Raw genomic sequence first — 12,251 nt, 5'->3', positions numbered from 1 at the left:
ATCATTTTAGGTGTCAAGTAAAGATGTCTGGCGAAATGATGCTGTCGTTCCCTGCTGGGATAGTCACAATTCTCGCTAATAATCCAAACCCAGCAAAATTAGTATTTAGAGTTAAGAATACTCATAGGCTTACTAGCATTTTACCAAATAACCAATTAGTTTATTTGTAAGTATAATTTTGTTGAGTTAAAAGAAAATACAACAATATTTATTACAGAGACAGTGGACAATCTGCAACTGACCATATAGGAATTGAGTTTAATATGTTTGCATTAAGTTCTTTACTAAAAAAGCAGTCTGAGCAGAATCCTAGTGCTTCATATTTCAATGTTGATATTTTGAAATATCAGGTAAGCTTAATTGTAGGTAATAGATAATAAGTAATAATAATACTTAATTGTGACGTTTAGTCTCTATAAATATTTCTCCACTGCAGTCAGCCATTGTCTTCTAAGATTTATTCTTCTCTTTTATTTCATAAAACATTACATAAAAGAACTGACATTGATAACTTGAGCCAGATATATCACATCATACATAACAAATAATAAGAACTTCATATCCCAAAAATTGTTCCTTTTTCTATATCTAACAAATTATTCCAGGAACCCTATAAATTCTATCTTGAATGTCCTTGGCAATCGCGTAATTCTCTAAATCCTTATGGACCTCCCACGCAGCCAGATGAAGCCAGCCATCTGTTAAATTTAAATTTACAATTTACAAATTTTGTTTGTATGAATTTGTTATTTTTTACTTATAAACTTACACCATTATTTTTTGTGGAGGACCGAGGAAGCTTTTAAAAAATAAAAAACGGATTCAAACTAAAATTTTCTAAATTCACTTTCACGAAAAACTCTGTAAAATGCTTGGGTCACGTAATAAAAAATAATTCCTCCAAACCTGTCGAACATTATCTGATTGCCGTGAAAAAGTTCCTTGTTCCAGAAACAAGAAAGAATGTACGTCAATTATTGGGGAAAATAAATTATTATCATAGGTTTGCTGCATATTACAATCATTTTAGACTAACTACACAACTTATTAAGAAAAAATGTGGAATTCATCTGGTCGAATAAATGTCAAGAATCTTTCGATAAAGTAAAGTCATTACTTTGTTCAGAAACAATTATTAACCAGTCAATATTAATTTTTATTACTACCGTAAGAGCCGTCATTTTAATATTAGTTAAAAGCTTCAAATGTTTCTTTTGCAGAGAAACGCAATTGCGTTTTAGTAATAAAACTTTGCTGATTGAAGAAACAAACAGTATGTATATATGTTTTAATATTTTCAGATCAAACCAAAGCCAGGAGCAAACTCATGTCCATTCCAACTAGTCGCTTACTGGAAATGTTCAAGTGCCCATACAGATCTAAAAATCGATTATAAGTACAATTCTCATGCCATGAGTTCACCTACTCCTTTATTGAACGTGACTATAGCAGTACCTGTACCAGGAACAGTAAAGGTTATGCAGACTAAGCCTACAGCTCAGTGGTAAGGATGTGTTCAAAAAGTTTATAAGAAAATTAAATCTCTGATTGGTGTTTGCTTAAAATTAATATAATAGCAGACATTCATTAAGTATTATTATATCATGCTAACTTACAGCATCTAACATTAACTCTTAACACAACAATGAATCCGGGGTAATTGTAAATGTACCTTTTAATGAAAATTAATCTTTTCAATCACTTTAACCTCTACATTTTTCTACATTTTTGAAAATATTTAATAAATCCAATAGTATAGAGTGTTGTTTTAAGGTCTGGTCAATCAAAAACAGCAATTAGTCAAAAAGAAGAGGGGGGATCAGTGGGACCGAGATGTAATAGCATCTTGTGCCTGAAATTATAACACAATTTCTCCCTATTATTTGAAACTGATTTGAATAATTATTTGTTTGTATCTTTCAGGCCTAATGAACATAACAGGATTATTTGGAAGTTTACTGAGCTCTCCCAACACTCAGAGAATCATGGTGTAGGTTCAGTTGCCGCTCGATATGATCTTGAAAACGGTCCTGGGTCTCCACAAACTGTGATTATTCAGTTCAACTGCGAAGGAACAACTCTCTCAGGAATTGATTTCCAACTAGTAGGTCCCGGCTACCGGCTATCTCTAGTCAAACGAAGATTCGTTTCAGGAAAGTATATTTGTGACGGTGATCAGAAATTCGGTTCAGGAACTGGTACGCCATCCACGGTGTCGACTGTATCATCTCTTGGCGAACAAAACTGCTAGCATTCCTACATATCCTGTGCAATACCCATTATCTGTTTGGTTCTAATACATTATTATTTTTTATTTATGACAAATTCCATGTTAAATAGCATATAATATATAGTTTATGAATGCTATTTTATAATTAAATAAAGGATAAAGCACTTTATTCTTGTTTTTAATTTCCACCTTTTTCACCTGACACATATTTTATCTTGTTTTATAGTTTATGTTTTAAAATACACGTATTTAAGGCAGCTGAAAACTCAATCGGTAAAACAGCTCTAACGAAACATACCAGACCAGTTCCATGGTGGAACGAGTCTTGTTAAAGGTCATTAGAGCAAGTGAAACTGCCTTTAATAAATATAAAAGAAATAAATCACTAGAAAACCAACTAGAATATAAGAGAACTCGATCCACAACTAGATTGACAATAAAGACAGTTAAACGTGTTTATAAAATAGATAAGGTTATTATTAACGAAATCGCAGAAGAAATGGCTAACGCTTATAAACATAGATCTATTGATACGCAGTATAACCAGAGCTTTATCATACTGAAGCAATATGAGGAACATAATCTAATTGACTTCGACGAAATAGATCAAAGTCCTATAAACTCCCCTTTTTAGTTTTATAAAATAAAACTAGAGAATTGGGATGAGTTTACCGAAAGTACAAGCTGAATATAGCCGCAAATGTCAAAAATATTTCGATTTGGCAGTGTTGACATGTTTTTATAATGCATATGTGGTATGTTTCAAATATAAAGAGATAAAGCTTTGAAAAAGTACATTTTAATTATACTATTTTATGAATTTTGCAATTTTTAATTTATATGAAGCAATAACGAGTAGATATTTGTCTCTTTCGAGATTAATTGCAAACATCTGTTGTAATCTGGCAACTGCTCATTTGACGATTGCCAAATCTATCAAAGGGTTATAGCTAAAAAAATGTCTAATAATTAACTGCAATAAATCTCCAAAGAAACAAATATTTACTCATTGTTGTTTTATATAAATCAAAAATTGCAGAATTCATAACATAATATAAACAAAATGTACTTTTCTAAAGCTTTATCTTTTTATATTTGAAGAGTACAGCATCTACATTATAAAAACATGCCAACACTGCTATACCGAAATTTTGTGTTCCATGTTTGACATTTGCAGCTATTATCAGCTTGTACTTTCGGTGAACTCAAACTTTCTCTAAACTTTGTTTATTGGCAATAAATGATGTCTTAGCCAGTATGAACTCACCATTGAAAGGTCTCTTATACGCAGACGACTTTGTTATTTATGCGAGAAGTCAAAATGTGGAAAACATCACGAATATGCTACAAACGCTTTTACATCAACTAGAGAAATGGTCACAAAGTTGTGGATTTCAATTTTCTACATGCTTCTAAAGCAGTCCATGAAGTTGGAAATAATTATTTCTGGTTTTGACAGTCTAAATTTTGGCGGAGGCGTTCCCCGAATTTTTAAAATTACATTTAAGTGGTTTATTTGTAGCAGCACAGAATATTTTTAACCTGGTTAAAAACTCACTTGGATATAAAAATCGGCCTGTTTCAGGATTTTTTCCTAAAGGCAATCGCTTTCCAAATTACGGATTTTTTACTTTTATTTTATACACAAAGCCGCTATGTATACTCTCATTGGCACGATTATGGTGCAATAAATTCAGTGTATCGAAAGCCGATCTTATTAAAACGAATTTAAATTCAATATTTCGAAAATCGTTAACTTTAGAAAAATTTCAGTGTTCCAGCCTGGAGGTAAAGCAGATCGTGAAGTTGGAAACTATTTCTGATTTTGACAGTCTAATTGTTTTATCTGTAGCAGCAACAAAATAATTTTAACCTGGTATAACTATCACTTGGAAATAAAAATCGACAAGCTTCGGGATTTTTTCCTAAAGCAACCGGATTCCAAATAAAGGATTTGTTACTTTTATTTTATGCTCAATACCGGTATGTACACTCTCAATCATACGATTATGGTGCAATAAAATCAGTATATCGTAAGCTGATCTTATTAAAACGGGTTAAATTTAATTTTTCGAAAGCGATTCACTGCAGAAAAGATTTTAGTATTCCAACCTGGAGGTAAAGCAGGTCATGAAGTTGGAAATAATAATTATTTCTGGTCTAGTCTAAATTTTGGCGGAGGCGTTCCCCGAATTTTTAAAATTACGTTTAATTGGTTTATCTGTAGCACCAACAAAATAATTTTAACCTGCTATAACTAACTCTCACTTGGAAATAAAAATCGGCCTGTTTCAGGATTTTTTCCTAAAGGCAATCGGTTTCCAAATAATGGATTTTTTACTTTTATTTTATGCACAATACCGGTACTTATGTATACTCTTATTCGTATGGTTATGGCGCAATAAATTCAGTATATGGAAAGCCGATCTTATTAAGACGGATTAAATTTAAAATATTTAGAAAACCGTTCACTTTAGATAATATAGGATTTATATCCTGTATTATCCTATCCAGGCGATATATTTTATATCGCCTGGATGGTCATGAAGTTGGAAATTATTTCTGGTTTTGACAGTTAAATTTTGGCTTATGCGAAACCCAAATTGCTCTATGATTTTGACATAGGCTTTTATCTTCCTTTTTGTGGATCGGGCATATAGATGCATTTTTACAGCCTTGTGGCAATTTCTCATTTTTACAAATTCGTTTTATTAGGTTGCTTTGTCGTGAATATTTCTGCTGTGATACCGTTCTCTTCTGTGCTCATGTTATTCTTTAGCTGCTTTATTATTTCTCCTGATCTGATGGTTCGTTTATTTCGGCCTCATTATTGCTTTGCTCCGGTCCGGGTTATGATTGTATTTCGTTTTTATTTTTCTCTGGGTTTAGTAGTTCCTCAAAATATTCTGCTCAGCTCTCAGTTACTTGATGTAACTGAGACATTGTAAATTTTAAATTAGTTATTTATATCATTATTCTATTGTAGCATAGTCTGAAGATATAAGCCGAAAGCGTTGAGCAAGGAAATAAGTGTTTACACACTTTAAAAATACTTTTCTCTTCCATTCTTTGATTTCGGTAATGATAGTAATGGGATCGAAGACAGGAATATTTAAAATTGAAATAAAACACCTTATTTTTAACAGAAACTTTATATAACTCTTTACTTTCGACTTATATAGTAATAAAATAATACACAAGTGCGTTCGATGTACACTAGAAGAATTAAAACTTTGCAAGCAAACGCATCTACACAAAATGTATGAATATCAACCACAATGTTTTAGATTTTGTTTGGCAGAAACACGAATGTACTGATTGAGAGATCACAATTTATTTTTTGTAAAAAATGGGACGTTTGGTGGCATTGGCTAAATACAGAACTGCTTAAGAGCCCAAAAAAGTAGTACATATGCTTTATTAAGTAAATATCAGAACATTAGCTTTCAGCAGATTTGAACGCATTTAATATTTTAGTTATAGAATACTTATCCCTCTTATATAATACGTAATTACGTAAATATAGATTATAGCGCGTTTACACGGTATCTCTTTCCATGTAACTTGAGTCAGACATCTAGACGGAGAAGGAAACATACAACTGTGCTTGCCATGAAAGACAAGCAAAGCGAGGGGCTAAGTGTTTTACAACCCATCTAAGCCCATTTTCCCACCCTCTGGAGTCTTAACTTTCGTATGATTAGATGGAGTCTACCAGACTACTAGACTTGCGGAAGCAATAAAGACGACAAGAAAAAGAAGACCAAGAAGGATTAAAGTGTCTCATGCTGTCCTCGACTTTACGCAGAGAATAGTGCATCTGCGTGCTATGAGTGGATTATGGAGGAGTACCTGGAGAGCATTGAGGTCTAATGATTCGTCCTTGATCTACTTGGATCGATCCTCTCCACCTCAATGAATTGTATGCCCAAATGTTTTTATGGATATGCAATTCTCATTCAGGTATGGGGATTGCTATTGTGTGTTAGTTGCTTAATTTTCCCATTAGTAATTCCACAATGTGGAACTTTGAAAACACGTTGTATTTTGTAAAAGAGTACAAGAAACATCATGTACGTTGATGAACATGGCACACGCATTTTAACAATGTCAAATGATACAAGATACTCTAACTTCAATTGCTGAAGAGTTTATTGTTAATACAAACATAATATTTAATTAAATCCAAGGCCTGTGATTCTATTTTCACAGAGCCTCTACGACGTATAAAGGCAATAAAAATAAAGGTGACTCATCTTCTTGTTTGTTTGTTTGTTGTGGATTCTGCAATATCAACTACAATTTGATTTTGTCTCTTCGACATTTTCTGTCATTTTTTTGAATGTTGGTGTAAATAGAAAGGACAAGTTGTAAAGAACGACCCTGTTCAGTCTTAGATGTTGTATGTAGTGATTCATGCACAAAAAGAGGTACCGTGTCAACCACTAATAACACAATATCTTTATAACCACTTTATACATGTGTTTTAAGCCTACTTAAATACTCAAATGTCTTATTTTATCATTATTATTAATATTATTACTATTAACATCGGACGAATGGTCAATTTTTGTATTCACATTGGACATGAAGTTATGGATTGGAGTAAATGTTTGGACATAATTGTTGCTAAGTTAAATATTTCCAATATATACCACAGTCTTAGAGCAATCACGAACCTGTTCAAAGTAATATTTTTATATCACTTAACAAGCCTCAAAGCTAAGTTTTAGCCGTAGATTTGACTAATGTGGTAATTCCTTAGAGTTAAACCTAATAGTTTCTGGCAACAATAAAATTATTGAACAACCACACCAATTTTTAGTAAAATGTCGAGCGGTGTTGAAGTCCTACATTTAATCTTCGATGGACGAAATAAGTAAAAATCTTGTTACAAACAGGAATTTGGCTTGCCAAAGTGGTTGCTGACTATATTATTAGATTTATCAAATATTGAGTTAGGCTAACAAACTAATATAAAGTGTGTCTACTTCGTATATTTATGATGATGTCTAATACGCATCACCTTTTCAAATATTTTAATTTTTCATCATATTACATATTCTGAAAATTTATAGGCCAAACATAAAAAAAGCTCCCTTCTCTTATCCTAGTTTGATTATTCAATTTCTAATATTTGTGAGGGATGTTATTGTACTGTAATACTTAACTACATTCGTACCTAAACAAATATTATTCTTGTCATAGTAAGATCTTTGTTATTTAAATCAAATATGTTGTTCTTATATACATCGTAATTTTCCTAAATATCGCAGCTCAAGTCTGAAAATCTGTTCTGAATTTTACCTATATAAGCAAGTTGTCTTTGTTGGTGATTTTCTTCTACATATTTATAAGTTTCTAGACATTAGTCAAGTTGGTAATTAACAATTAAAGTCAGTCTAGGAGAGATGTTAGCTTAAGTCTCGTTTACTTACATTTTTTTTAGAAATTCAGTGGTTCGCATCTTTATCTAACAAATGGGGTGAGATAGCCATCCTAATTTTGGGTAAGGTGGCCATAGTAGGTATCTAATCTGTATTTTTTTGGACACCAGATAATTTCATACGAGCTTTTTGGACTCAAGAAAATCTTCTTCGTATCGTCCAAGCTGTTGAAAATGGTTCTTCTAAAAGAAATGTATCCATAACTTATGAAATTCCGAGAAAAACGCATGAAAACTGGAAATCTTGTCAAAGGTAACAATGGGCCATGATTGCTGACTGGAAAGACAACGGTTGCAGGCTTGTTCATCATTTAAAAGATACTCAAAATCGCGGTTTTCCATTAACTGGCCAAAATTGTTTTTATCTTGAAAAACTGATTTGTCACCGAGAAAATGGGAAGGCAATTCACTTCATCGCTTTCACACAATGAATCACGATGAAGTAAAAAAAATTTCGAATTGTTAGAAAAATATTTAGAAGATTATAAAATTAAATAGGGGGTGAAAGGGTCAAATACCTCTAAAAAATGTGTTAGTAGTACTTGAACGCCCTCCCACAAGTGATTTGTTATTTTTAAAGGGTAAGTAGATAGACAAGGGCCTTTCTGGTCCACTACCCTACATCGTAACCCCCGGTGGTAAATGCCAAACGGCTTAAAGTAGGATGACGTGTGACATATCGTTAAAAAGGGATGAAAAATGGGGTCGAATGCACTATTTGAAGATATCATGCAATGTTATTAGTCCGATCGTGACGTAAGTTTGGAGACCGGTGACATTCAACACAGAACGTGACATTTGACAGAAAACGTGACATGTGACTTACCCCTGAAGGATAAATGAGCTGCCCAAAGAATTGGTACTAATAAGTTTACCAATATGGATAAAGATATTGCTGCTATTTTAAAAATACCAAACTCAGAAAAATATTCTGAAAATACTTTCGCAAACCTTCTGCAACTCTATGATATAATAGTTGTGACACGCCATGTTAGATCGGAATGATCATCAGTGGCTGTTATGTATGTGAATGACTACATGAAAGACAAAATAAATATATATATACTTAGTTCAAAAATACGAGGCTTTATATAATTAAATAATTCTAATATAGTAATAACAACAATAAGGGAGGTATTTTTTTAATATTAGGTATAGGTATATGAATTCTACTTTCAAATATTTAGAGATATTTCTTTTGAAGTAGTGTAGGCTTTGAAACGATGTCACATCTGCCGCAATAACAGACGAAATGACATTAACAAACAATTACGGAACATGGTCTATATATCTCGATAACAATGTATTTGAATGATTTTTCTTTTGTCGTAATAAGCTTTTTAAAGTTTTATTTGCGAGTAATTTCTTTTCAAGTAATAAATTTTTTTATAAGATATCTCATTAATCACCAACTTGATGAACAAAATACTTCGTTGCTCAAAAGTGTGTTTATTAAACAACCTATAAATAGTAGTACAGGTAAAAGTTTTGAATTTTCACGTTTTTGCTACATGATTTTATTTCATATTTCCTTTTTTCGTAAATATGTTGAGCACCTTTTTAGAAACTTACGCAGTTCTGATTAACAAATTGAAAAAGAAAAAAGATTCCTGCGATAATTATGACGGACTCGGTTTTTGACTGTTGGACGCAAGGAAAATATGTCATTAAGCATTTGTAGACCAGTATATTTAGAAAAAAATCACAATTTGTCCAAAGGTCATTAGGTATAAAACTAACTAACATATTACTGCCTTACATAAATTAGCTCTTAGCAAAAAATTGGAGTTTGAAAAACTCTTAAAAGAATTTTCACCAATTCCTCTCGTAGATTACTGTAAAATTAATTGAGGATAAATAGTGAATTCTTTAATTACACAGAGATATAGAAATTCTGAACGCGGTTATATATGTTTATTCTATGTATTTATTTTTTTTCTAATAGGACTATATGGTAAAAAGAGATAGTAAACATATTTGTTTTATTAATAGCGTATGATCTTACACACTCATATCCCTAAATATACTGAACTACTATATTATTACAAAGGTAAGCTGAGCTTAAATTAGCTAAATAAGGATTGCAAATAGTTTTAGTTTACTACAGGCACATCTTCTACAACCGCACCCACATTCAAAGAAAGCTCTTATCTAATAAAAAATTCGTCCATATAATTTTGGATATTAAGTGGATTTAACAACTATTTTTAACCAACTTATTAGATCTAAATTCTAGAACACATATTTCGGCTGACATTTCATTTTTGATATCATATTGAGCGGTATATTAAGGGCTTAATAAATATATTATATATTATAGCTTCGAAATTGTAGACTCTAAATTCCAGGAAATGCGATGACCATTCTGTTATTATTGGTCTTTTAGTTTCATCAATTACAAATTTTGTGATAAGCCATATATCATATGATCCAAAAGATCTGGTATATTTTAGTTTTTTAATTGGCAAAATTTATAGAATTAAAAACTTCAATGTCATTTTCAAACTTTACATTTAAACATAAAACAATAGATGCTTTAGTTTGCTCTCAAACACAATTTCACCTTTTTAATTGTTTGGGAATTCCCATTACATTGTTTATCAACAACTGGTTTATTGATAACGACTTTGTTGTTACTATTACTGAAATACATCAGTACCATAGTAAACCTAACACGGTTAATACGTTTTTATAGAGTTCTAACAAATATGGAAGGCAAATATGCATATAACCTATGATATATAACGTGTATTGTGGACTCCGTGAAAGGAATGAAAATATATTGGTCAATGGCTTTGTAAATATATGTAACGATTTCGTTATGTATAAATACATAGAAAAACATGATTTTGGTAAAAACACTTTTTTTACTACATATAAATTTTTAAAATTCACTTAACAACGTAAACGATATGCTACTGTGTGTACAGTGAACATCCAGACTTAGTGATATATCTCTTTCTAACTGGGGACTTCAATTATCTATGGTTCTTTTCTACTAGTCAACGTTGTCATGTTTTATGAGATACTTTAGCAAGTCCGTTATTCTATGGCTATATGACTGTATGTGAATTATTAATGTAGAAGTTTATAAATGATCTATAATTACAACCTGGCAACAGTGTTGTCGTTAAAACTCAATTATCATTTCTCAGAATTTATGCCTACACTTTTGATACTATACTATAGAAAACGTCAATTGATTTTATGTAGAACTGATTACTCTCTTTATTAAAAAGATCTTTACAGCTGTGGGTTGTTGTTTAAAGAGAAATCCTGCGGTTAGACTAACAAATATGTACCATGTTACATTTTTATAATAAAGTTGGTCTTTACAAAGATGTAGCACGGTGTCGTTCACAAAAATGGTTATTTGATAAAAGTAGGTATCGAAAGTTCTGCCTACTACCCTGTTAGGAGTCTTGCGGGCTTTCTAAGTCTTCAATTATATTACTAATTCTCACTGATGTTTCCAATATTCTGTTAATTAATTCCTAGGCTCTGGTAAAATAACGACGGTCTCCTGAAAATATTTTAACGTTAAATATTTACTTTGTTTATATTTCTATAAATTAGGTAAATAGGAGCATAAAAGTCTCATAGAATATTTATGTTGAAATGTAGGTGATCACATCTGACAAAAGCGCCATGAATATACACGGTGTAATAAACAAAACGCTCATTATCTCTAAAAAATAATCAGATTTCTGGCTAGTTTTTCAATCTCCGGTCGAACTATATAAAAATCGTAGCCAAGATACAATAATGGACATACTCTGCACAATATACAAGAAAGGTGATATTATCAAACTGTATGGCACCATACGCAGAAAAAATTGGAAAATACCACACTGGGTTTACATGTGGTAAATCGTCAATTCATTAGATTTCTACCTTCAAGTAAATTTTAAACTCCGCCAGCATTGCTGTTTCGTGGATCGAGTAGCTTAACAATACTGTTGCCGGTCCAGAGTCCGAAAAAAGGATGAGGGAGTCTTTGCAAGGTTAGCACCCTAGTGATGGGCTATAAATACTTTGCTCTTGCTACTTGGAGGTCGCCAATGTGCAACTACTGCTCGACAGGATCGGTATGTGCATAATCACGTGAACTCTGTGGGGCCTTAAAAACTACCCACAACATTAATATGTGACCAAACTTTAAGGAATAAATTACATGAAGCTGGTATGCAAAGCCAGATAAGGTCTGATCGCCAAGAGACTCAAGGATGTACAGGTTGTTCGTCCATATAGAGGTCTACAAGTTATGATGTGGGCGGGAATTATTTTTCATCATCGAACATCGAATCGATATCAATATATTGATCGTATCTTAGAATCTGTTGTCCTTCCATTTTCCACTACTACAGATCCTGATTTGCGTTACATGTTACGTGCAGGATAATGCAAGGCCACAGACTGCAGAAATAGTAAGAGATTGGATTTATATTGAGGATCTAACTCTTGGACCGTGGCCAGCACAGTCGCCAGATCTTAATCCCATCGAATATGGGACATGCTTCAGAGACAGATTGCTAATTATCTGCACAATTTTTATACTAGACGAGGTCTTCGAGA

General features: G+C 32.2%; 2 protein-coding genes across 9 annotated transcripts in view; one reads left to right on the top strand and one right to left on the bottom strand.

The window, feature by feature from the left end:
- The window catches only part of LOC140451987 (F-BAR domain only protein 2), a 28,984-nt gene extending 26,585 nt beyond the window's left edge, over positions 1–2,399 (top strand). For all 3 annotated transcript variants that reach the window (XM_072545987.1, XM_072545986.1, XM_072545985.1), the window contains 4 exons: positions 11–166; positions 218–350; positions 1,302–1,504; positions 1,924–2,399. In XM_072545987.1, coding sequence (XP_072402088.1) covers positions 11–166; positions 218–350; positions 1,302–1,504; positions 1,924–2,251 — 820 coding nt within the window. In that variant the 3' untranslated portion in view covers positions 2,252–2,399. The remainder of the gene's footprint in view (positions 1–10; positions 167–217; positions 351–1,301; positions 1,505–1,923) is intronic.
- A 2,964-nt stretch (positions 2,400–5,363) lies between these two features.
- LOC140451826 (uncharacterized) overlaps positions 5,364–12,251 on the bottom strand; it is a 110,878-nt gene continuing 103,990 nt past the window's right edge. For all 6 annotated transcript variants that reach the window (XM_072545719.1, XM_072545723.1, XM_072545720.1 and 3 more), the window contains one exon: positions 5,364–11,199. The gene's annotated coding sequence lies outside the window, so the exon portion shown is untranslated. The remainder of the gene's footprint in view (positions 11,200–12,251) is intronic.

The sequence above is a fragment of the Diabrotica undecimpunctata genome, chromosome 10, assembly GCF_040954645.1.
Source record: "Diabrotica undecimpunctata isolate CICGRU chromosome 10, icDiaUnde3, whole genome shotgun sequence".
NCBI classification, from domain to species: domain Eukaryota; kingdom Metazoa; phylum Arthropoda; class Insecta; order Coleoptera; family Chrysomelidae; genus Diabrotica; species Diabrotica undecimpunctata.
This window is presented reverse-complemented; position numbering and strand designations above follow the sequence as displayed.